We start from the raw sequence: 26,950 nt of genomic DNA, 5'->3' as shown, positions 1-26,950 counted from the left end.
CTTTGACCTATGACCACCAAAATCTAATCAGCTCATCACTGAGTCCAAATGAATATTTGTGTCAAGTCTGAAGAAATTACCTCAAGCCGTTAAGATATAGCATTCACAAGAATTCTAATTCTAAATGTAATACATTGTAACTCTCATTATGACTTGTTTGAGACTTGAAACTCCAAGTTAAGGACTTGAGATTTGACTTGGGACTTGGCCCCACCTCTATCAGAAACTGAACACAATCATACAAAAATGGACCTGCGAGCTAGTTTAGTCAGTCAACTTGAGCTGCACTGATTCATACACACACGTCGCACATTGCTCTCCATATGTCCTCTACAAAACTCTCTCTGCCTTGTCAGTGTCGCTGCTGCCCTAAGTCAGTATTGCTGCCTGCTCTTTTAATCCCACCTCCACCCCAGCATCCACCTGCAGGCACCGGCAAGTGGGGAAAATACGTAATTGTCACTCCCCAATATCTCATGTAAAAATATCTGCGGGTAGTCATGAGGCTGGAGTCTGGACACCAAACTCTAACTGTTCTGCTACTGAAATAAACACATTAAACATGTGTTGTCTGACTGAAATCCCATTTGGAGGACCTACATCCCTCAGAGAAGAAGAATCTTTGCCACAGATTTTTACAGCCAAAGAAGTTGACTGGTACGGGGCAGCCCTCAGTCATTCATTAACACATAGATGTTGTAAAATAGCTGATAAATGATAACACTTTAAACAAATCAGTAACTGAATATATGTAAGTGTTGCAATGTCTGTTCCCTGGTGACCCAAAGCCTTCGATGTGCATAAAGTCGGTAAGCTGCTCAGATGTAACTCTTTTGACAGGTGCAAATCTACCTAAAACCTGCTGCTGATGATGCAAACCTTCGACCTGTAGGTTTTATTTTGTGTAGAATGACATCATAATCTGATAAAGTGTCTGCAACATAACTTTCTGAACATTCTGTGGCTCACACCATAATCTCTCCAATATATCTTAAAATCTGCAACACTTTTGCAGAACTATTGCACAAATATAAAAAATAAACATCTGACATAAGGTGTTCAAAAAGAATAATAAAGACTCAAGAACCCTTTGTGCAAACTGAAAGCAGTCAAGATTTTGGTTGAAACAAAATCTTCCTGCAGCAATACTGCGGGACAATGGAAGACAGCAGAGTGTACGTGATAGTTGATAATCTGTCAGACGATACGCAACAGCATTTAGAAATAGGTTTTACTTATGTGACAAGCTTGCATAAATAAATTCCACTCAGTTTCAGCACATATTTCCATTCTGTAAACTCTTTGGCATCCAGTTAGAACTCTACCGACCTCTTCCCATCCATGTAAACAAACCTTACCAAGTAACACTCATAAAAAACCACGTTCATCCAGTCCTTTGGCTGTCACTGGGTTCCATTTTGCAGTGGGTTTATTGCTATTATGGCCTGTAAAGAAAAAAAAAGAATAATCTCATTTAAATAAATTATGTTTTATGATACACCTTGTGTGTACATTTACACTACAACAAAGGAAATAAATGAGAAAGTATCAGGTAGGGGTGAGTAATATAGATAAAACCTTCCATCATATATATGTCAGTTTATAGTGTGATTTTAATAAATATGGTGAAGTTGTCGTGAAAAATAACCAAATGAAATGACCAGACAGGATTAACCTCAATATACTTCATTATATTGATACAGAAATAATCAAGATTTATTTGCAAAATTGTCCTTAAAGGCCTGAAACAACCAGATATTAAATGTGTAGCTGCTACAGCTGCTGCAGTTGAATATATGTATTAAATCTCACAGTATATACAGTATCTGCCAGAGCTCCTAAAGGGACATGGTGGAGAAAAAAAAAGATGGAAAAAATGTTTTGATGGTGGAAAAAGTAGATGGTGGAGAAAAAATAGATGATAGATAGATAGAAATAGATGATTTTTACCATATGTTTTTTTCAGCATCAACATTTATTTTTTTTCCGCCATCTATTTCTTTTTTTTTTTACGATTACATTTTTTTCCACCATCATTTTTTTTCAACATTTTGTTTTTTCCCATCACCTTCAATTTTTTTTCTACCATCTATTTTTTTTTCTCCCCCATGTCCCTTTAGGGCCTCCATAGTATCATTTGGGTTTGCATATTAGAGAGGCTTACTTGTTTCAGGTCTGGCTTTTGGCACGTCTTGTGAGTATGTGTCAGTGGGGAGTGTGTGGCTGGTATCTCTGCGTTCAGCCACAACTACTGTCCGCGGCACCGTGGCAGAGAGGACAAGAGGCCTCTGGTTGTGGTACTTGAGACGGTATGTTTCCGTCATACAGTTATCCACGGTGAAGTATGTTGTTAGAGAAACCTCTTGAGCCGGCGCTGCCTGTTCCACTCTGCATCCAGTCAGTCTTTCCTCACTTTCACACGATGATGGGGTGCTCCTCTCAGGGTCGGAGCCCGACTTGGAGCTTGCATCTGAGAAGGTTCTGAGGCCTGACATGTCAGGCCTCCTGTGAGGACTAGCGAAGGATGTGGACGAAAGACGAGGACTCGATGGAAATGGTTCTTGAAGCATCCTTGGACGAAAAACTGCGTGGCTTGTTTCGCCCTGGTGAGGAGAGGTCCGCTGGGTGGATCGAAGGTGAGGTGACCCTGTCGTGCCAAGCTGACGCTGATTGTTCAGTTGGAGTTGGAGGGGTTCTGCAGTCACATTGCTGGGAGGGTGGTATGGCAGGGTCATGTGGGGACACTGGGATTCGGAGGCGATGGCCTCACTGTTGCTGGAGCGGTAAGCGCTTTCTCTGTCCTCGGGCTCAGAGAGAGCAAGATCGTCGGAGCTGTTCCACTCGGAGCTGCTGGTTTTTGTAATGTGCCTCAGGGCTGTACTTTCTCCAGTGTGCCCTCTACAGTTTGTCAGCTCCTGCTGCTCGCTTGGCCTGTTATCTGAACCAGTGGAGTCCCTCTCTGAGGACGCTGCTTTTCTGGAAGTACTGGAAGTGTACTTTGATTTCCGTCTACAGAAGAGAATGAAGGAAATAAGAATTTAACATAATGTAAATCCAATTAAGAGGCCTTAAAAGTACTTATCAGAGCAAGTTATAGGGATGGGAATTGAAAAAATTTGATTGATTCCATTGCTGTTACAGATTCTACTTAAAGTCTGATTCTTTAATGATTCTCTTTTTGATTCCTGATGAATTTTCTGTGTAGAATAAAAGTAAGCCTATGCAGGTCTCCAGCATCTGGGAACTCCAGCATGTCTGAGTCTGATCATGGTACAGAAACGGAGTAGAATAAAAGGCATGCATGTGACCCAGCATGGTGCTAATGTTGTTGCAACAGAATATTTACCCTCTGTAACAGATGTGCTGCTTATTTGGAAAGTAGTGGCACTTGTGCACAGAGTGTGAAATACATGGTGATCCTGAAATTCAAGCCCATATTTCCTCAAGAAAAGTTGCAGCATATTGCTGACATTTCCATCCTTACTTGAAATGATAATTCTACAGATATTACAAGCAGCACTGTTGTCACCTTTCATTGTGAAATGAAGCCACACTTTGGGCCATTTCTTCTTCTTCTCTGTGACTCCCTCTTATTGCAAATTTCAAGCAGCAAAGACATAAAAGTTTGAGGTTACTGTTTTGTAACGCAAGCTGTCAGGAAAACATGTCAGCACTGGTACACTGTGAAATCTGACAAGTTAATTTTACTTTAAAAAATCTACAAAGCTGATAGGATTAAAAAATGTATGTAAATATAGCTGTTAGTCTTCATTTATTAGGTTTTGTGAAGTTGTTGCAACTTAAGAATGACTTAGAAATGATAAAAATGAAGTTTTAGGAGCTTCAGTAAACCAAGTTTACTGTGTTATATATCTTTATCCCGCTGGTTGCAAATTTGTCATATCATATCATATCATATCATATCATATCATATCATATCATATTTGTATTTTCTAAAACATGTTTAAAAATCAGAACAGAACCAGTTTACTGAAGTTGCTCACACTTAGAAAGAAGGTAATTTCACTTGTCATTTCCAAGTTGCTACATTGTTACAAAATTAAGTAAATACAGCTATGCTTTGAGTAAATTTAACAATTAGATTTAAAGTAAACACAAATTAAGATTTATAGTTATATTTACTCTCCTTTTTTAAGGAAATCGGTTTCCAAGATTATTTTAAGTAAAATCAACTCATGAGATTTACAGCGTAAACGGAATTGATCAGCTCTGAGATATATGATTCCCGAAGGACTGGACCAATTTTTGATTCCCATCCCCAGCAAGACACATATATTTCATAATAAAGGGCACTACCTCGCACTTGGACTGCACTTTAGATGTGAATGTAAAACTTGGTCATGGTTCTTTCCCTGAGGTTTGGGTTGATGTTTACCTATAAAATAAAACACAAAGCTGATCAAAACAAAGTGACAGAAATAGAAAAGAATAAATTATAAAAAATAAAACAAAACACACAAAGCTGTATAGCAGTTTTCCTCTGGAACGGTCTGTTCTCTCGTGGAAGGTAGCTATTTACACACTGTAATTAGTGCAAAAGGTAATGTATTTTTATCTTCTGACCTTTCCTACGCTTTAGAGTTAAATTTATCACAACAAAATTAGAACTTCTAAACTCTGTCAGAAGATAAAAATATCAAGAATACAAAATGAGAAGAAATTCAGCTTAAAAAAACAGGAAGACATTTGGCTTGTGCAAAAAAACAAAAAAACAAAACCAAAACATTTAAGAGCTGAGATTAATGCATTGTTTTCCTAGAATTTAGACTGAATATAGGATCCTGAGAATTAAACCAGAACTCAGCTAAAGCGCAGATTTTCGACTTTAATCTCATAATTCAGATTTATTTTTCTCAGAATTCAGAGATTAATATAAGAGCTTAAACACTTTTATTCACCTAATCTTCTTTCCCAATTATGAACTATACTCACACACACTTACAATAACGAAAAATTAATCAAAAGTAGAGACCAAGCAGAGACAAAATCATCTACACATCCAACTGTGAAACTGTTGTCCTCTCAGAGGACACAAGGTGGCAGCAGCAGAGTGCTAATCACACCGGACTTTCTCACAGCTGGATGAACAAGTCAGCGCGCTCCCTCCGTGCACCAGCGCAGCGACAGGCAGTGTGGTGCTGAATTCCTTCCCTTTAAAAATAGATGTGTCATTTTTTTTTTCTTTGCCGTTGCCCTGGAGAGGCCCATGCAAGGATAAAAGCTTCAGTGGCCTGTTGGAAGCACTGGCTCTAGATGCACATGCTCGATAAAGTATCAAGTGCAGCACGCTCAAAGTACGGCATGAAACAGAGAGATATTTATGACAATGCCAGCAGCCACGTCCAGCTGTGCTATCTGAATGAGCTTTGTGGGATTATCATCAGATTAGTGCCTGTGCAGGGCTGACTGGGTTAAGAGGTTAAAGAAGCCAGTCCAAGCTCAAATATCAGTCTTCAATTACTCTCACATTATCAGCTCACACTTCATCTGTTATACTAACACAAATAAAGATAAAGAACGAAATAACCTTTTGACTCTTTGACACTGAATTATGTGGGGTGTGTATATATGCTCAACAAATTTTGCTGTGACAGAAAACTGCTGTGTAAATCTTGTATTTACAAATCTGTATATATAGTAAAAGACTATTTCTTATTTTGAGTATTGCAGATTAGATTTGATATAATAGACCCTGACATGTTCTTTTATGCGCTTAATTATGCATAACTTTTAAACATAATTACATTTGGTTATTTTTTACAGAGAAAAAATACTGGGTTTTTGGTTTTAAAGTTGACTTTATGTGAAATAGTTTCCAATTATTGATTAACACATTGCCAGACACTGTGTCAGATGACATTTACTAACAGATTACAGTGCAAACACTCAAAAAGAAGCAATTAAAATCTTTTGGCTTACCATTGTGTGATGGCGAGGACATTATACTTGATTTGGCATCGCCTCCTTTTTGGTGGAGCACACTGAAAATAAATAACAAAAAATATTCTAAGCACATTTTCAATCAATCCTATTTTCAAGATTAGTCAACTAGTATTTTGAAAAAAATGGTGAAGCACAGCCACAAACAAAGAAACTTTTTGTTGTTATTTTTGGAAGCACCAAATAATGCAAGGCACCTTCAGACAACACTGGCAGAATGACAGAAACAAAGGCCTTTCAAATTCAATGTCTGTTCGGGTCCAACTGGATTCAGAATTAGGCTATTTTTCATACCTTCCTGACATTTTCATCAGTGTATACAGTATGACAATGTTTTTATAAAAGAAAAACAATGTCATTGTAGCATCTATGACAAGGTCTTAGCTTGGCAACTTTTCAACCTGCCACCGTCAGTATTACAACCAGCCGATATAACTGTTCCACCTGTAGATAGCGACCTCTGGTGGAATAAGCTGTGCACTGCAATACATCTCCTTAATACAGCATCTTTTTATCAGTTTATTAGAGAGAGGAGCATCTGTATTTTTGATGCTTCTGACGGGATTTCTAAACACCCTGGTATAATGTAATACACTGATAGCCCCCAAGTCTTGATATGTTTTATTTGATTTGTACTTTGTAACGTTAAAAGGCCTTGTGTTTAGCTTCATATATTGGCTAGTGCTGATTTAGTTTTATTCAGAGACAATGCGGCCTCTGAAAACCCCCAGTAAATCTAAAATTAAATTTAGAGATTTAATTGTGATAACTAACCCAAAATAATCTGCAGGTTCCGGTACCATTTCATCTTACAATCATATTAAGTGCATAATCTCAAGAAAATGCAGATGAGTGAAGCATTTTACCAGTACAGCTGCGAGTAAGTAACCAATGATAAATTCCAACTTAATTAACAATAACGCCTCTAATATTCTTTCTCTACCCCAAAATGTTTAAACAAGTAACTGAAACAAGTGCTTTCTTGCTCAGCTTTCTTCCTGATGCACTGATATTATATATAGTACAAGTTATTTTAAAGGTAATGACATGGGAACAAGCAGTGTGTCCTTTTGGAGTCCAGAGTTAGCCTAGTTTCCACGGAAATCAAAAGTATTCTAGTGATGATGCATAAACAGTAACGTCATCACTCATCATGTATCTCAGAATAGCAAACTGGTGGAAAAATGTACTGAAATAAGTAAACTGAGATGTGGTTAAACAGTTTGTGGTCTGTCTGTGATTATTATTAATCACATTAAAACAACTTAATTACTTCCATGTGGGATGGAGTCAATGACTAATTACTAAACAAGAAAGGTTATTTATAGGATAGCATTTAAGACCAACAATTACACTAATATAAACCTTATGAACCAACAGGATTTACATTAAATGGTTTCTCCCTAATTTTAGGCTGTTAAAGGAAATATTCATAATTTTTCAAGTCCTTCTTAAAACAATAGTCAGCCCTCTGAAACAGATTGTGCTTCCATCAATCACTGGCCATTAGAAGATCTCCTTCCTTATGTGCGATCTATGTACGTGATGGGGAAAAAAAATCCAGTCAGCGTTTTGCATTTTGTGCAAATATGTAGCCCAAAGAAGGTAATATGAAGCTTAGTAAGTCTTTAAAGTTACACCACCATTGGGCAGATTTTTGGCTGTTGTTCGAACTTTGAATTGTATTCATTTATCATTTGTACCTTATTTTAGTAGGCCTGCTTAAATATGCATTTTTCTCACCTAAAAGGTTTTTAGAACAACATTTAAGTGCACTGTTTGGCTGTTGAACAGAATTTTTCCTGCATTGTGAAAATTAAGATCAAATTGTAAAACTAAGCAGTGCTGATCAAATGTGAACCTATATTCTGTTACCGCAAGATTGTTTGTTACAAGCCAGCCACCACATTGTTTTCAAATGTTGCTTTATGTCGTCCACCAGCTCGGCCATTTACTTGTCCAATGTGTTGCAATGCATTCTGGTAGTTGTAGGTTTTCCTACCTCCTGATCAAAGTGATACCACAGCCCTTTCGCTCTGTTTTCAAAAGTATTTGCCTCTTTCTACTGCACAGACAACTTAGTTTTTGGTGAAAAAACCATCTCACCAGCAGTGATATGTGTCTTTAATGGACTTATAAACTGGAAGAATGCTTAAAGAAAGCAAACCCAGTTCAATGTTCATATGGACACCTGACTATGGATTGACACAGACTTGAAAAATTGTGAACCTATCCTTCAAAGAAGACTGTTACTACATTGGTAGTTCCATTGAACAAAAGTCTGTTGTATCTTACCTCTGCAGCTGTGCCTCTGGTGTTGATCTCTGGTCTTTAACAACAAAGCAATCAACGCCGGGGGAGTCAGGATTGGTGGAGCCACTGCTGAGTCTATCGCTGCTCTCATAGCCAGACTCTGTCCTTTGGATGGTCCAGGTGTCACTGCGCAGCAGCGTCTTGGGCCCACCTTTAAGTCTGCTGCCCCTCTGTGGGTTAGCCCTGCTCTCTGACTCTACAGAGCTGTGGCTCTCAGTCTCATGCCGCTGCTCGTCCTCATAAATGGTCATTAAACACTTCTGCTTCCGATCCTCCCTGGCTCGTACATATTCCCGCTCGCGGTCTCTGCTTTGTTCGGCATGCACTCTTTCCTGGGCTGAAGGCTTACTGTGCCGCGGGCTGTCATGTTGCTGCTGTCGGCGTTGCTCCAGTTCGTTCAGCACAGTGTCCACATTTAACACCTCCCGAATGGGTCTCCAAGTGGACTTCGGTTTATTGCGGCTTCCTTCGCCTCCACCTTTTTCCCACTGCTCCTGACTGGTATCCTGATCATGGTGACTTGGGGAAGTGTTGATCCTCCGGCTGTGCCCACCACCCTGCGTACTGAAAGACTGTCCACGTGGCTCGTGAGATCCTCTGCTTAAGTGGTTTGATGATTTCTCAGTGCGTGGATAGCTTTTCAATTTTTGGTCCGCAGAGGGCCTCGTTCCATTCTCTGGAGGAGATGAGGATCTTGCATGTGCCATGTCTACAGAGAGATGACATGAATCACTGATCAACATGCTCTGACATTCAGTAGTTATCTACACTGGCTTTGTCTTTGCTTTTGTCTCTATATTATCAGTGTTTCCTGTGATACAGAAACAATGCTCTACCTTTGTGTTGTGATGGGTCCGTTTTCCGATGCCCTCTGTCTTTTTTTGATGTCTCACTTGGTCTCTGCAAATTCTCCATGAAAGGTTCCTGGAATTTGTTAGGACTGCCAATGGGATGTTTCACTGAGGAGAAAAACATTGGAATGGCAGATGAGTGGTTGCTTGTGGGTGTTTATTTAAAGGGAAATTTGGTATTTTTTGACCTGGACCCTTTCACTATGTTTTTGTGTCTAAATGGAGACAATAATCTTTGACACTGATCCAATATTGAAAGATACTGCAAAATAAGCAGCAATGTAATGCCTATGGGCAGTTGTGCATACTCAGTTTGTGTTCGCTAAAGTGCTTGTTTTTGCTATCTACAGACTCAAATTGTTATTTTAAGTGTCTGACAACATTAAAGCAAAGACCCTACAGAGAAGTTAAATGTTTTTTCTTACCTTTGTGTAACCAAGTCTCACTCAAGGAGAAGTCTTGTGGACTTTTCCACATTGTCAAAATCGGCTAAAAAATCAGCCAAAATCTAGCACTCAATAATGCTTTGTTTTCTCAAACAAAAACTCTTCGACTCTCATTAACATTTCCACAGTTGTTTCCTTGCAACGACTCACCTCTCACGAGATTTCAGACTAAGACTTCTTCTAAAGTGAGACTAGTCACAATAATTTACAGTCAAGCAAAAGAAAATGGAAAACATTTAATTTCTCTGTAGGATCTTCTTTGTAATGTTGCAAACACTTAAAATAGCAACCTGAGCCTGTCAGTGGCTAAAACAAGCAATTTCAATTGACGGAAATTAACGATGCACAATTGCTGGTAGGAATTATATTGCAGCCTGTTTCACTGCTGTGGTTTCTCTCAATACTGGGCCAATTTCAAAAATTGTCTCTATTGGTCACTTAGAACAAAAACATGGGGAAATGTGTAAACAAAGTTTACCTTTAACTTGTCATTTATACTGTGTCTCTTAAAGATCTAGTGTGTTGGATTTTGTGGCATCTATTGGTGAGGTTGCAGAACTGAAACTTCTCCCGTGTGCCAAGCTTATAGGAGAACTAAGGTGGCTGATGCAAAAATGTGACAATGAAAAAATACAGATGGCCCTATATAGAGCCAGTGTTTGATATGTCCTTTCTGGGCTACTGTAGAACAACATGGAAAACAAAGAGGACCCACTCATGTTGTGAATATAAACATCTCTTTCTAAGGTAATAAAAACAAAACAACTCTTATTTTTGTATAAACTAAAAACTAAAAAAACACAGTTATGAATATTATACACCATTTCTGCCATTGGATGCCCCTAAATCCAACACACTGGACCTTTAGGTAACCTTTTCTGACTACTGATGTCAATAGCGAATTGTTAATAACTGTTCCACTCTCCATACCCCTATACCGACATAAAGCATCATGGGGAACATTTAATTAGGGCTAGACACAACCATTTATGTAAGTAAATTTCAACAGGTACACCATGCTTTTCTTCAACATATAAGGTTTACTAGAAGTGTTAGACCATATGTGATAATGCTGCATCTTGTGCTAGGTTAAGCAATTAACAAATTCACACTGTGTTGTGAGCTGGAGGTATTTAGCTTACAGGAGATGGTCAGGAACCCAGCCGGGTCATTGTGACTCATTCAGCACAAATTTCAATTCAGCTATGTGACACTCTCACCTTGCATCTTTGCTGCAAACAAGGCAAGAGACGAAAAAAACAAAAAGCTCTCACAAAGAACAGATGCCAGTGCATCATTAGCAATGTTAAAATACGCTATTGCTGCAACATTTGCCAACCCTGTGGTGTTTCTTTGCCTCTGTAACAAGCAGGTCATTCTGACAAACAACAGATACTGTGAACATCTGCCTCTAAATCAGCAAATTCAGCTACACTGTCTCTCACATTTACTGCTCAACTTCTCTTTTCTGCATGTTGTTTCCTCCCTATCTTTGTGTTTTTAGTCAGTTAGTACTCTACATGAAGAAAATCCTCCATATTTTTTGTGAAGTTAACCCAAAGATAGCAACAGTCTAATGAGTGGCCTTTGTGAAACATGACGTAATAAAAAAAAAAACTCTGTGTGCATGTGCACGGCTGCCGGATGTTATAACTGTGGTGAGTAACAGCAGTGAGTAAGCTGGAGTATTACGGATGTCCAGATTTGTTCATGTTGCCTAATGCTGACATTTAAGTAGTTTCACTAAAAGCGGATACAAGATTTAGATGGGGTACACTTTCCACAGCTGCAGAGTAATTAACCAGTACACACTTCATCATGTTGCCTCAAATTATACAAAGACTCACAGGCTTTTTAATACACAGACTATAACACTGCCGAGGTTTGTTTATTGATAGTTAAAGTGTTAGTTAGAGTAGACAAGATGAACTCCTACTACAAGGCAAAAAAACAACACTTTCGTAAACCGCAACTTTAACTAATTTAACAAAGATGACAATAAATAATGAATATAATACTAATTAAAAAAAGCTACACCATATCTCACTCTGAAGCAAATCAAAAAATCAACCACTTACGCTTATGTTCATAAAAACAATAATCCAGTCCCATGCCAGTCAAAGTGTCGGGGCACCATACTAAAGCAAAACAATCCATCTAAACAGGCAAGGCATCATTGCCAAAAAAATCCACAAAAAAAACTCCAAGCAGATAAATTAAAAGAGGGAGGCAAACATCGGAAATGTCTAAGGGAGGAGTGAGAACCGTGGAGTAGGAGTGCGCTTGGCCACAGAAGCAGGGATTAGGGAGGGAGGCGTGGGTGGTAATCTGCGTGCAACAGAGTCATCATCCTCATGTCAAGTTCAAGCCAGCACACAGGGCAGGACAATCTTTCTGCCCGCGGTTTAACAGCACTCTCTCAATCCCTGATGCAAACCATAACTGTAATATGTGAAGTCATTATTCTCATAGCTACTGACATTGTTTGACTTTTCATTTTACTTAGTGATATTTTCATAAAAATTGTTTGGATGCTCTCATAGATTAGGATTTATGGGAATGAAATTATTAGGCAAATTGAAATTGATCACCTATGATGATCCCTATCATGATCTTACTCGTCAGTATTAAATACACTATAATTACAAGGCTGTCTGGAAGCAACTAACCCGTTATGAAAAAAAATAGCTTACTGTTTATAGCTCAGTGAAAGTTCAGTTATATTAACACTATAACCTATAATATATACAGCTGTAAAAACAAAGTCACTTCAGAATTTTGAAATAAATAAAAGACACATGCACCTTTATGAAAAACATTTGTGAATATGTGTACAGTTGTATAAACCCCTTGAAATCTGAGCAAATTGGCTTGACTTCTTGCAAACAGAACATGGGAAGAATGCAATGAGCAATGAAAGAAGAAATCACCCAAAATTTGCTAGAAATTAGCAAAAAAGTACAAGAAAATAACCTGAAAATTAGTTAAGATAAAAAGAAAAAACAAACAAACAAACAAGGCTTGAATGAAGCATTTCCAGATTAAGACATGTAGGATATGGTGACGTTAGACGGGTTTTAGGAGCATTATTTGGGCATGTATAAGGCTCACTTGGAATATGCGTCTTAACTGGGGTTTTTAACGCAGTTTGCGAAACACGGGTTCTTGCCTGTTTAAAGTCAGCTCTGTGCATCAACAGTTTGCAAGGATTGTGTAGAAATGCATGGCCAAAGAAAAGCCCTCATTTCTGGTCACAAGGAGAAACACACCTACTATTAAACATTACGGAAGGTTTTTGTATATGTAAAAACATAAAATTGCCGACCTTTTCAAGGAGGCGGTTGAAGGAATGAAAGAGAGAAGCTTTGTTCACACAGTTTCACTTCTCCCTATTTTGATGTGATAAATGACATGTTAGGGCACATTTATCAGAGTGTGCATTGTTGCATGTTGATGCTAATATTAGTGGACTATTCATTTTCATTTGACATGTAAACAGCTTAGTAGGAATCAAGGAAATTAATGTTCCAGTGCATACCAGGATGCTCAGGTTGACACTTATTTTATCTTATCACTGTTCTAAATGAAAATTAACATTGTTTCTAGACTTTTTTTGGCAACTGGCTGAGGTCTAAATAGGATAATCGATGTTTGCGTTGACTGCTGTTTTAACATTGCTATTGTTCAAAGTTATTTGTAAAAGAACAGCTGTACTTATACGTCACAATGTCTGACAAAAAGTAAAAGGTTTTTTGAAGACTGAGTCTAAGAAATGATTTGAAACTGTATTTATGTTTAAAAAATGTCTCCACATTTGGAGGCCTGTCGGAAGTAAGAGGGTCAGGTGTGCTGATAACTGGAGAATTATCTTACCTGACACATCCCCATTTATTTGGGCTTTGTACCGAGGACACATAGTGGTTTGTCTTGGTGCATCTTCATTAGTCACAGGAGATCCCTCAGGGTTGGTGTAAAATAAAAGAAGTGGCTGGAAATGTCCCCTGATACATTTAGAGGCCACGTCTTTCCATTTGGACCCAATCTGGAGCAAAAGCGAAGTGTGATATAAGAGCATATAACACACGGGAACAGGTAGGAGATATCTGAACATGGATCAAAAAGACAGAGTTCCTCACCTCCTTTACAGTCGCATCATCGAAAAACATCCATTTTGAAGATTTGGTGTGATAGGCAAAGGCAGAGTAATGTTTACTTGAAAAACAGATCATTCCCACCAGATGAAGCTCACTCCGTTTGGCGTTTTCATCTGTGACACGGTTGAAAAGCTGAAAAAGAGCAAATTAAGACAGGTTTGATCTCTGCTTTCTGCTGTTTGGTAAATGCTAAATCCTATAATATATCAAAACTGTTTTCAATAACCTGCTAAAGTCATTTTTTTAGATTACAGCACACTGATCTGCCTCATTTCTATGTTTATGGACAACACAACTGTGACAGCTGTGGGGACAGTAATTTCGTACATTGGTGCAAAATTGACAAAAGCATCCATACATAATGTATTTAATTAGACTTTTAGCCATTAGACTTTTTAATACACTTAAATAACCATTGTTTTTAATTACTTCACTTTTATACACAGAAATGTTATACACTACATAGTATTTATTATTATTGGACATGTTTTTAGAATAGTGTTTTCTTTTTTTTAGAATGTATTATTTGTATTTTTAAGAGTTTTTATTTTTCCTGTGGATAATTACAGATGTGCTTTTATTTTATGTGTGGTTAGCTGTGAATAAACGGCCATAATCTTTCTATCTATCTATCTATTTCTTGTCATAATCTGATGAAGTCGCTATTTGATTTATTTGACATCAAAAATATATATAAATATAACAGGTCATAGTCACAAACACGATAAAGTTACAAGATAACTCATTATCTTTCAGCTTCTTCCGCTCTTACCCCGCATAAGTTCAAACGTGGGCCAAGTGACCGAATGACATCGTCTGTGAGGTCGGACTGCTCGGCATCCCATACAAATCCAATGGTGACAATCTCTGGACAGTTCATGAGAACACGGCGGATCTTAATACTTTGACCACAGTCACTCTGCAAAATATGAAGAACTAGAATTAACGCCTTGCAGTTGTATGCTTCTGTGAACCTCTCAAGTTGCAGTTACAGTTTCCATGTCTGTCAAGACTCTTTGTAGCCATTATAGAAAACTATGCTTCAAATGTTGCTGCAAAGAAGCAACATATTCTAAAACATGGGTGCGTCACACACATCTTCAACCCGGCAGCACAGAAGATCTAAACAGTCACCACAGATTTAAGACAGATACCTAAATCAGGTGTCACCAAGTCAGCATGGCCAAATGTCTCCCCCTCTGTTCCTGAATTATGACGTTGAATAATGGACAGAAAAATGTTTTTGCGGAACATTATGATGTCACAGTAAAGTTGGCCTTTGACCTTTTGGATATAAAATGTCATAACTTGTTATTTTATTCTATTAGCCATTTGTGTGAAATTTTGTCAAAATTAGTGTATGTATTCTTGAGTTATGGACAGAAACATGTTTTGAGAGGTCGCAGTGAGCTATGACCTTTGACCACCAAAATCCCATAATCTTATCAGTTGATCTTTGAGTCCAAGTGGGCATTTGTGCCAAATTTGAAGAAACTCCCTCAAGGCATCATTGAAATACCTAGTTTATGAGAATGGGACGGACAACCTGAAAACATAATGCCCCAGCCACAGAGCCATAAAAACATATGAGGGTCCATAATAATATTAATGTACTTACAATAAAAACATTAAGTCCTGACTTTGCAATGTAGTCATCTAAGAACTTTTCCAGAGCAGTTTCTTTAAAGGGACTGTATATACAGTTTGGAAAACAAAATGAGGATTTCAATGTCAATATCAACGTGTGTTCAGGACAGAGACGGTTCACTGTATTTGGCCAACATGTAGCTTAGCACAAAGACAAGAAGCAGGGGGAGACAGCTAACCAATGTTACAAAAATCCAAAGTCAGTTTTACATACAAACTCTGTGTCTATATCTAAAATCGGTAGTAATACAAAATGAGACATTATAATGAGCAGCTAGTTTGAGTATTTCTATTTTTGTTACCTGACAAACAACAGCATGGCCCAATTAAGTCAAAAATGACAGCTTTTGTAACTCATAACACACTCTGCACACTCTTGGATGTGTCTGTGATAAGTCTGTTTCTAACAAGATACTGATAATAACATTATTAATAAAGTTAACACACAACGAACAATAAAAACAAGGACACAAGAATAAAATCAAAAGGCAGAAACCAGCAAGAACCAAAGTGCTTCACACACAAACTGAATAATAAATCAAACATACAGAGTTAAAACTAATAAGACAAAAAGCAGCCAACCAGACACAAGATAAAATCTAAAATGTGCCACGAGTAAAAGTGAAATTGATCTTTGTTTAAATTTCAGCAATAAGTAAATGAGCACATTTCTCCAAATGTCAGAGTAGAGGGTTGAGACTTTATCTGTCTCTCTCTCTCTCTCTCTCTCTCTCTCACACACACACACACACAGTAGACAACACTGACATAAAAGTTGTGACTTATCACTTCAAAATGTCATAAAAAGGATTACTGCAAAGACGGAAAAAGAGCCAGACGGCGTGTATCAGTATCATGATGTCAGTGCTGGAGCTCATATTTTCCATAAGAATAAAGGGTTTAGGAAACAGAGCACTCATCATCACCCAACTGATCCGCACTGAGGAGGAAGACAGTGGTAGCAAATACAGATGAGAGAAAAACAGTGGATATACCCCCTTACTGCTATTTATATCCTAACACTAGTCTGGCACCGTCTCCTTCCGGCCGCTTCAAGTGCAGAGTCACAGCAGAAAGCACAGAGTGTACTCTGCACGACTCTGCATAGCTGCAAGAATCATCCCTATGTGCGTGTTACAGTAACATGCTAACTGCTCAGCTGAACAGCTAAATTATTAATTAATGTCTGCCTGTATCGAATTAGCATTTACTTTAGTTACTGTTTGAATTTCATGTTTTGACAAAAGAGCAGAATGGGGAAAGAAATTGAGCCATGACTTTGTAAAGATGTCCGATTTATCGAGAAAAATATCACATTAAAATAAAAAATGATGATAAATGACATACCGGGCAGCTTCGGAGGTCACCACCAGTGTTATTTGCTGCCTGCAGCAATTCTCCAAACATGTCTGACCTCAGCCGCTCGTTCTTCCCCAACATGCGATCAACCTGTTGGCTGTACATAAAAACAGACTGTATCAATAGAAGACAGTAAAAGACAGAAACTGCATTCTAGTAATTAATACGAAATAGTTTAAACTGGGACGAGTGCTCTGTGGACACTTTATTAAGTTCACATTTACAATCAAATACAATACAATACAACAGATCTGCCAGAAATCCTACATTAAGGGTAATCATAATGTACACTTTTGTTGAGCCTGACAGAGAGGTGCTGATTCAACTAGTCTACATGTGCACAGATACTTTTGAAGCGTTTTGGCCTCTTTTCCACACACAAATAGAGTTTTAAGTCATTAAAAAGGCTTCTACGGTGCAGATTAAAACAAAAATCCAGTTACTTTGTAAACGTGTAGAGGTGTAAAATAGAGTGTTTGGGAAATTATAAAGTAATCTCCTCAATTTGCCCCCCCAACAGGAGTTATGTTTTGTCAGCTCTGCTTGGACTGATGACTACTTTAGTCTTCATCTTAGTACTGCTGCACCGATTCACAGACAAAGGGAGGCATCTGCTGCGTCTAGTATAATGTGGTCCATCTCAGCTTCTGTGGCCTAAAGTTAAGCCAAAAAAAAAAAAAAAAAAAAAAACAGTTTTAGATGGTACTGTGATAATATTATCATTTCTATCATATTATTTATTTACCCCTTACTTTAAGAGAACTCAAGTGAGAATGCAGAAAGTGAGCTGAGCAGGAACTGCGTCAAAAAGAAAAAAGCAGCTTCATATTTCAACTTAATAACAAAAAAGAAAATTAAATTAAACAAAACAATCATTTGCCAATTAATTATTCGTCAGCCTTCGAGGAAAATAATGGGTAAATTTATTGATAATAATAATCACTGTGTTTAAGGTGGCTGCAAAAGGACAGGAAGGAGATTGATCTAAGATGCTTAAAATTGCAATCAAATAATTTCCTAGTAACCTTATTTAATACTTTGACATTTAAATCAGGATTAACACTCTGGCCTGATTTTTGTATCCCTTTTTTTAAAGCCATGGCAGTAAATCAAGTACTCACCATAAAGCAGTGGTTGAGACGTAATGTACGAATTCTGTGAAGGGGTGTGGGTCCGAAGATGCACCACAGCAGCGACACACAAACTGCAAGAGAAAAACTGTACGTAATTTTACAGATTACATGTCATGTTCAACTTTAGTAAAAGTGCATATTCCTATGACCAGACATTAACATCAACTCTCTAGTGAAAGCAGCTGTGGGAGTATTTATTTATTGTTATTGAACTTACTAATTATCCCCATGTTCTTCACACGAATGCACATTCCTCAAATCTTGTTTTTTAGCAGATAAAATGACAAAACAGTATTGAAAAAAATCCTACCTGCTCATAAAGCATCATTGCAAACTTCTGATGGGTGATGCAGGATTTGGATGAACAAGCATCAGTCGCAGTGTCTGAAACTATGTGTAAATGAATTCTCTCCAGGATGTTCTCCTAATATATAAGAAATAAGGGCAGATTCAGTGCCAGAATTTAACGCATGCAAACACACATTTAGCACTGTTGCACAGGATTTCCTTACAAACTATATATTAACTGGTCAAACCAGTCAAACAATGAGAAACACTTAAAATATCTTTGTCTATTAGATTTGGATTCAAACTGGTTGTGAATATATGTTTTTTTTTCATAGCTTGTGATGTGAAGTCAGAATTTTCTACTGAGGTCTCCACCACCCCCCATACATACATAGTGTATACTTGTTGAAATATACAACCATACACCATTTTCTTAACATAAACAACTATACAAATAAAGGATTTTTAGATGATTTAGGCACCAAAATGACAAAGATCAAACACACAGCTCAGCCAAAAGGAAAACTTCACCATGTAAATTAATTCATGACAAATTTTCAGTTTATACAGAGTTATTGATTGAACAACCGTGACAGGGCTTGAAGAACATTTTTCAACCTGGATCCTATTTTCTTTTATTGTTGTTGTTTTTGAGTGACTGATGTGAACAACAATTTTTTAAATTGGTCGAGTACTGAGAAAGAAGGCTGCAGCTGGCAGCCATACAACGCCTGCAGTGGAAACATGTATGGCATTTATGTGCGTACTTTAAAAGGGGTTATTTTTGCCACAGACAGTCTCATATTGTTATTATAAGTGGCTGAGGTGTCCTTTTACCTTTGACTGATCAAGTCTGTTTGTTGTTGTGTCTAAGTCTCACTCAGGAGGAAATCTCGTTCTGAAATCTCACAAGATGTAACTTGTTGTAAGCTTTCATAGATTACTGGATATGGACATGCTGAAGTTGTGGCTAGTTGTGCTACAAATGAATCCTAACTCTCCTGTCCATACACTGCGCCTGCAGACCATCAGGTCTGTGGCGACTGTTTGGACTGGGATGACTACTGCCGGTCAAAGAGGAGAGAAAATTCTGCTGTTCCAAGAGTAAAGATATATGCTGCAGACAGACTAGAGGTTAAATTATTAGTTATTATGTTGACCTGGCATAATGCTACACACAAAAGCATGACAGGATAACTGCAAGAAAAAAATGCCTGGAATGCACTGCATGCGTGAATAGTGAGTGATGGCAACCTCACTGAAACTGCAGCATGTTGCACGCTCACTGTGTTGACAGTGGCAGTGTGGTTGCTGCAGGGCTGCCTGCTGCTATGAGCACTGTATTTCCACAGCACAGATGCCACTCATTTCGTGCAAGCTCTTGCATTTTCAACAACACGGCCCTGCACAATAAAATTTCTTGTGTCAACAACTGATGGGATTCTGTCAACAGGGACATTGTCAGAGGATTATCATATATTTTTTATATTATTACTATTAGTTTGAGTAAAACAGATGTATTTGTATTTCTTCATATCTGTGACAGATAAAGACATTGAAACTGTAATAAACAGTGGCATAGAGTCAATATAATTATGAAAACAGCATTATCACTGTCTATTTCTGCTGACAGCTGTGCGTGACACAGGGAACCACCGTTTCTCTAGATGTCCCGGCTGAGAAGCAGCTAAGACGTGCCTTACCAGTGCTGCTCACACAGGCAGTGTAGCTGCTCTAACTTGTCAACACGGCACAGAAAAACAGGTTCAGTGACGATCACGCACTGCTCACACAGGCAGTGTGTTCCGGGCGTTAGACACAATAACAGTAAGACAAGGTCAAAGGTAAAGAGACATATCTGGTCACAGTGTGTTGTGCGGCTGCAGCCTTCTCTGTCAATACTGGAGAAAATAAAAATAAATGTTGTCCACATTTGTCACTTAGACATAAAAACCTGGGAAAATAGGATCCAGGTTAAAAAATGCAGTTTACCCTTTACATATGCTAAATAGCAAGAGGCCAGCATTATTAACACACAGCAGATAAACCCTGTGATTATACAGGGCCGCAGCATTTTGTCAGTGGCCTCTGCTTCTTCTTACCTACAGTGTCACAGAGGAGGAAGTACCAAAACATTATTTAATGCACTGTGGAAAGGTCTTCTACTAGATGTTACTTTGATTAAAAGCTAAAAGGCACAGTATCAACGTACAAAGCACTCAGCAGCATCATCCATCAGGCCAAGCTGGAAGCGCTGCTCATCTTTAAAAGTTTCAGCGAGGGCATTACGCAGGCTGTCGGAGGGCAGCACGCGCTCTCTGCTCTGCTGGAACTGGCTGAAGATACTCTGCAAAAAAGAAAACAATGATTACCTGCTCACCAAATCATAAATCATGACCACTTTTCACTTTATACATAGTTACTATAACAACAAAATGTATCAAGTATTTGTTTTATCACCAATTTAACATGTATGCAACCATGCTTTGTATGTAAAAGTGTTAAAATATACAAACCTTTAAAGCACAGAAAATGCAGGCATCACCGAGACAAAAGTGACCTGAGAGCTGCCTCAAACTTCTCCTGAAGATGTCCAGCTGCCAAAGCACCTGTGAAGGTTTAACAACAGCAAAAAATCATAAGCTCAAATTAAAGAGAAAAATCTCTGATAAGACAAAAAACGAACCAGCGGCGACGAGGGCCGACTGTTGCACTCCCTTTATACACCCAGCATCACAAGTTGCACTTGAACACACCACAAAGGCTACAGCTAACGGCCAACTAGTATGTATGTTTGCGTCGGCATGAAAGGAAAAAACTCTCCATACCTGCAAGTAGCAGTAGTCTGTATTTCTCATTCAAAAAGGAAAATTGTAAGACTTAACAGCACAATTTTAAGACACTAGTTAGCCAGATAGCACATTTGAATATTTGAATTATTGTGTGCCAGCGATCAATAACACAAATAGTTACAAACCATTTCAGTTTAAGAGCTCAATGGTTAAAAAAATCATCTTACCTATTATAAAAGGTTTGTTTTTATCTTACGTCCTGTTGACTTTAGTTGTTTGCTTACTTTGCTCACTTCTGTTTCTCTACTTGTGCGCTGAGCAGAACTGCCAATCAGAGCTTTTTCAATCACCTAGGGGTTCCACAGGCTCCAGTGGCGCCCACCTTTCTTCAGATAGTGCTGACAGTGTGGGGCACACCGCAAAAGTTTGGGCAACAGATGCTCACCAACGTTGTGCGAAGGCCAACAGAAGGCTTGGTGTGTTAGAGTCTTTACAAACTACATTTTTATACAATCAATCTGAATGACATGCCTGTGTGTACGATAAAAGAGTTGATAGTGTGGCCATACCCACTGAAAGTTAACGCTCAACTCTGCAGCTTTTCTCAGCTTTTGGCCATTTTCATCTCATTATTTTGGTTTTCTGGTCCATGTGGCTGAGTCCCAGCATCTCTCACCTACCCACGCATAAAAAACACATCCAGCTCACACACGCCGTTGAGATATTGCCAATAAAAATTGTAAAAAAATAAAATAAAATAAAATAAAAAAATATGAAGCTGTAGAAAGATATTTTATTCAGGAGTTGACAGACCAAATTATTTTTAAAAAACATAATGAATGCTGGCCAGTAGAAAAAAAAGGATTCTACCTATATTGCTGTTTGTACTGAAAACTAATGCTAGAATAATAATTCCTTAAATGTTTGCAAAACAAATGAGATTGAAGAAACTTGCTGTGTTTGTTTGGGGTATACTTCTGCTCTCTAGTGGTCAAAAAATGCTTTATTCAGCTTTATTGTCAAGGTTCCCACATGTTTTTACCAATGAATTTTTTTAATTTTCCCATACCTTCCCCATAATTTTTATCCCAAGTTCCATGACTTTAAGTAGTTAAAGTAGTTAAAGTTGCTTACAGGTTATTAACTTGTAAGTATTTAATGGCCTTAGTGATGACACAAGGCGGGCTGGTCTTTGCATATCACATGATTCTAGTGATGATTCAGGTCACGCCGCACAGATTTTTAATTGGTTAACAAGAACGTGTCTTATGTAATGTCATAAGTGTTGTAGGCTGAAACTATGTAAATTTGAAACTTTTCCAAGGTATTCAGTTAATTTTATGTCCAGGCCTGGAAAACTGTTTTTCTAATTCCGTAACTTTTCCAGGAATTTCATTACCGTGGGAACCCTGTACAGTGTAGTGTTTAAACTAAGTTTCTAAGACAAGAGTTCAGAGATACCATAAGGAGAATTAGTTGTTTTCTTTGTTTGGACACTGAGACAGTTTTTGGTATTATTTCAGTGGAGTAAAGTAATGGGAATGTATGGCGTGTCTGTTTAGATCTGAGAAAAATGTACTGTCACAGGTGGCTCAAACAACCTTTACCAGAATGCACACAACTACATCTATTAGGAGACAAATCTCTTGTACCACTAAGAGTTTGGGTTGACAGTAACGGGTTTTATTATAGTAGTCTGGTTCATCCTGCCTAACTGGAAGAGCCCACACAGGCTGGAGTTTACAAGTGGCTTAAACTCATGACAGAGACTGCTGCATTTGAAAGTATGACAGCCAGAGTGAATAATGCCCCAAGCAAAACTAGTCAAACATGGAAAATCATTGTGGTTAACATTATAGGAGTAACACTTTAGAGGTGGTGGAGGGTACTAGGTGATGAGATGTTAATGTGTGGATGTGTATACTGTATTGTGTATGTATATGTATGTTGAAGAGGGATCGTGGTGCCAGGGTGGGTTCTGTATGGCTTCCTGTTAAGTTGGGGGGTTTTTTTTGTGTGGTTGTTGTTGTTTTCTTGTTTAGTTTGTCTAATCTGGTTTGATTTTATTTTCTTTTTTCCCTTTTTTTTCTGATTGAGGATGCTTTTCTATCTAAATAATTTGTATTTTCATAAAACTCTTCAAGTTAGTATATTTGAATATTGTTAAAATGAATAAAAAATTGAATGACAAAAAGAAAGCTGCTGAATGCACTCTGTGTATATAAGTTTAAGCAGAACAGTTGACTAACTTGGTTCATGTTTAAGTCATATTTCTATATTACTAGGACAAAATATTTACACCTGGGTGTAAATAGCCACATACATAAACCCAAAGTGCAGATAGCATTGTTGGCTACAGACACCCAGGTGCTAATAGCATCTGCCTTTAATTCAAGTATGTTTTCAGTAATTTAGAGCTAGAAGAAAATCTTCACCTGAACAGCGCTGTTTAGGAAGCAGCTATTTTGCCCGGGCTCATTCAGCAGGCCTTTAGTGAGCGCTAGAGACAGCATGCTACCAGGCTGGTAGGATTTCTTCAGGCCACCTCCGGGTTTTTTGAACATCTTCACCCATGCCATGGAGTTAGAGCCTGCAACTGATTAAAAGAAAAAAAAAACAAACAGATTTTGACATGTATTTTCTGTGTGGTGTTTCATTTATCATAAAGCAGATAAGAGGATGTTTGTCGTTTGTCTGTGTCTTTGCACCTTTAAATCTATTTAAAACTCACATATAACCTTAAAATTTTACTGTATACAAAATCACTTAAAAAATAATTATCCATTTAAAACATAGTAAACATACATGTTAAGATTCTCCTACACTCTTACACTAATGATTCAAAATGTGATTATTATTGCATGGCACTCTGGAGGCATTATAAGCAACCCTGGATGAAAATTCAGCTCATCTTGGACACAGCTTTCATTACATCACTAATCCAAATGACTGATTTGGTTGGACGCCAGATGAATCATGTCCTCTACCTTCTCCAGAGGTGGGGGGAGACTTGCTGCGGCTGGACATGCTTGGAGGCGGGAGCTGGTGCGGTGGTCTGGCCATGGGCTCCATCCATTTCATCCCCACGCACCTCCGGAGCGGTTAGTGGAAAGCATTGTCAGGATCAGCCACAGGGCAGCCTCAGCCACGTGCTACTGGACATTGACTGGCAATGGGACAATGTCTGAGGACAGATGGAAACAGAGAGGTAAATCATGAGCGTGCTAACACAAGTCCACAGAGCAGCTAGCGAGGCTTAAGAGCTGAAAAACCAACTAATGCTTAAAAAGTAGTGCAGGAGCCATTCCCTACATAATGCCAGAGGTGTAGATTTTGGAGGGGCATGCAGGAGACACGTTGCCCTCAATATTTAGAGCATGTGCATTTGTCCCCCCGACTAAAAATGAAATTAAGTTTTACTCTGACAAAATTAAAAACATTTACACCATAAACTGATGTAGGAAAGGCAAAAATTAGTGTATCAAAATTCATCAGAAGACAAGAAATTAAGTGTTTGATGCTCAAAATGTTCTTATGGAGGACCCAAAAACTCGCATTTCATATGTGATCTCCTTAATGTTTAAATAAACCCTACACCCTTCCATAGCTCAAACAAAAAGGCATGCAAACACACGTCCAGCATGAAGCTTTTCCTTATTACTCCACACCTGAAAGGAATTGCTGAATATAGTAGCCATTTTAACACCAAGTTAATTCTCACACCATGTATTGAGATTCAAAATTCATCTCTACAGTCTGCGTTGTGACCACCACACCTGCTAACTCAAGACAACATTTTAACTGTTGTGAAAACTTTTGCACTTGCATATAGACATAAGACAACCTGATTAATTTATGACTTATAGACATGGCTGTAGCCATGGAGTGTACATTTAGGGGGAGCAAATCTACAGTTGGGGTTCATAGAAAATTTCAAAACTAATTTTCTACTCTATTACATTGCTTATCATAATCAAGCACTGCCATAATACACAAATATGCAATAGATGAAAGCTACCACTGTCTTTAAATGACACGTGCAGTGCAACATGATTGACACCTTACTCAGACTTCACACAGGCTATCTGACAAATATAACGTAATAAAGAAATTAACGTTAGTTGAATATGTCTGTGAGCTGTTTTCTGATGGGTCACAGCAACATGATATGACAACACACAGAACTGCAGTACACTGTAGCCAAATACTAGAACCCGCAGGAAGAATACTGGCAATATGTTAAGTGTATTTATGATTATGTTTAGTTTATGATTACAACTGGAAATATTTATTTTGGACAGCAGCGTGTGGTTGTCTGTCATAGAATTTTTTTACCAGTATATTGAGGGGGACATTTTTGCATAGAATAACACTGCCTTGCTTATGGTTGATTAGATACCTTTAGATCTGTTTTTATTTGTACTCGACTCTTCTGTAGCTTTATCGCTGATACACTGTTTACAGAGAAAAAAAATAAACCAATTAAAATCCAAGAGAAACAGAAAAAAATACAGAATAATATTTAAATGGGCAAAAAAACAATAAACATTATTGCATTATCTTATTTTACATACCTTTATCATTTTTATTTTCAAACAAAACCTGAAGTGGTAGCAAAGATAGTGTATAATTTGGCTTTTCTCTGCAGGAATGTATTTTCTTATGAATTTGATATAGTGCCATGGTGATATATAGCTACACAATAGTCAGCATTAAAAGGCATGCTGTCATATTTGAAACTCAGTAACATTACAAATCTTTAACACAAATGTTAACAGAAAGCTCACACCTCAACCAATATATCAAAACACACAATGGAAACCTTGTTTTAAACACACTGACATGTGCAACAAGGTCCCACATGAAACAATAGCTACATTATTTTATTTATTTTTTTATTTATCTTCGCTGCTCTGGTTTGTTTACACGTGGTATGTGCACACAAAGGAGGCGTGAAGCTGTATTATAAATAATGATAGAAGACAAAATTGTAATTTTTCAACTGGATGTCAAACTTTTACACGCATATCTTGTGTTTTATTTTATTTTAGCCTTACACGTGGAAGTACCTGCAATTTATACGTAAAAAAAACTGTATACAAGCCATTAAATGGTGTATTTTCTAAATACGTCAATATTTTCTTTATCTAAATTCATCTTTCAAGCCTTCATTTGGTATCAGTGCCCACATGTGTTTCTGCACCAGCCTCTCTGACAACATGTGATGTCCGTATAGGCCTATACGGTCTGACATAAGCGCCCATCTTTGTAGTCGGGTTCATGAAGAGGACATTTCTACTGAACGGGATTTTATGCTCATCCTGAGATTTCCTGCGTTTAAAAAAAAAACACCCTAAAGCTTGGTTGAGCGCGCTCCCACAGCAGGAAACACGCTGCCAGCGCTGCACCAGCCTCACGGTGAACTGTATACGGGAACAGCGCCCGGTCAGCTACATAAATATGCGGCAACTTGCATTCAGGCATTGACAAAACAAGCGCTCTGCCGACTCACCTTAAAGGGAAGCGGATACTTGATTGCCTCCAATGAAGGCGCAGGGCGGTCCAGCTGTCACCGCGCAAAATCCCAACACTTCTCCGAATCCTCCAAACCAAACAGGCTAGAAAACACTGCAGATATGTCCAGACGCATGTAACGCACTATCTGTCATAGTGCAGCATTACCAAAGTCCCTCCGACACGCACACAGGCGGCAGCGCGAGCCGCTGTTTGCTGCCACACGGAGCCGCGCGGGACAGTGTTGTTTCGGTGAAAATTCGTCCCTGTGTTTTTCTGAACAAACAGGGCCAGTGATGGCCTGTGCATGTGAATGTCCGACGCGGATTAGTGATGTTTGGAGACTTGAGAGGTCAAACTCCGCCCCTAGTGTAGCCTCAAGTGCACTGCTGCTGTATTGCAATCTTCGAGCCCTGCATGGCAAACTGTGTGCTGGCGGAAGGTCAGACTTCCAACTTGTCATGATGATGATGAGAGAAGACATCACATGAC

The 26,950-nt window shown here is 38.3% G+C and overlaps 1 protein-coding gene across 1 annotated transcript; it reads right to left on the bottom strand.

Annotated features, from left to right (window-relative positions):
* Positions 1 to 26,813, bottom strand: usp53b (ubiquitin specific peptidase 53b). The gene is made up of 17 exons (XM_042485895.1): positions 26,457 to 26,813; positions 23,932 to 24,128; positions 23,380 to 23,540; positions 20,669 to 20,761; positions 20,365 to 20,499; positions 18,175 to 18,288; positions 17,853 to 17,935; positions 16,720 to 16,828; positions 14,498 to 14,644; positions 13,708 to 13,857; positions 13,445 to 13,613; positions 9,111 to 9,233; positions 8,257 to 8,983; positions 5,941 to 6,002; positions 4,318 to 4,396; positions 2,165 to 3,009; positions 1 to 1,445 (listed from the first exon to the last, which is right to left on the bottom strand). The coding sequence occupies exons 2-17, from the start codon at positions 24,023 to 24,025 to the stop codon at positions 1,369 to 1,371; spliced, it is 3,168 nt and encodes a 1,055-aa protein (XP_042341829.1). The 5' UTR covers positions 24,026 to 24,128; positions 26,457 to 26,813; the 3' UTR covers positions 1 to 1,368.
* Positions 26,814 to 26,950: the final 137 nt, after the last annotated feature.

Source organism: Plectropomus leopardus, chromosome 4 (assembly GCF_008729295.1).
Source record: "Plectropomus leopardus isolate mb chromosome 4, YSFRI_Pleo_2.0, whole genome shotgun sequence".
In the NCBI taxonomy this organism is placed as follows: Eukaryota; Metazoa; Chordata; class Actinopteri; order Perciformes; family Serranidae; genus Plectropomus; species Plectropomus leopardus.
Note: the sequence above shows the minus strand (reverse complement) of the source record. Positions and strands in the feature narration are given on the sequence as shown.

Coding starts and splice junctions, on each gene's coding strand:
- usp53b (XM_042485895.1), bottom strand. CDS start 24,025: ATGAAATGGATGGAGCCCATGGCCAGACCACCGCACCAGCTCCCGCCT. Junction 13,614..13,707: donor ATGATGCGACTGTAAAGGAG/GTGAGGAACTCT, acceptor CTTTTGCTCCAG/ATTGGGTCCAAATGGAAAGA. Junction 6,003..8,256: donor CCAGAGGCACAGCTGCAGAG/GTAAGATACAAC, acceptor ATTTATTTTCAG/TGTGCTCCACCAAAAAGGAG.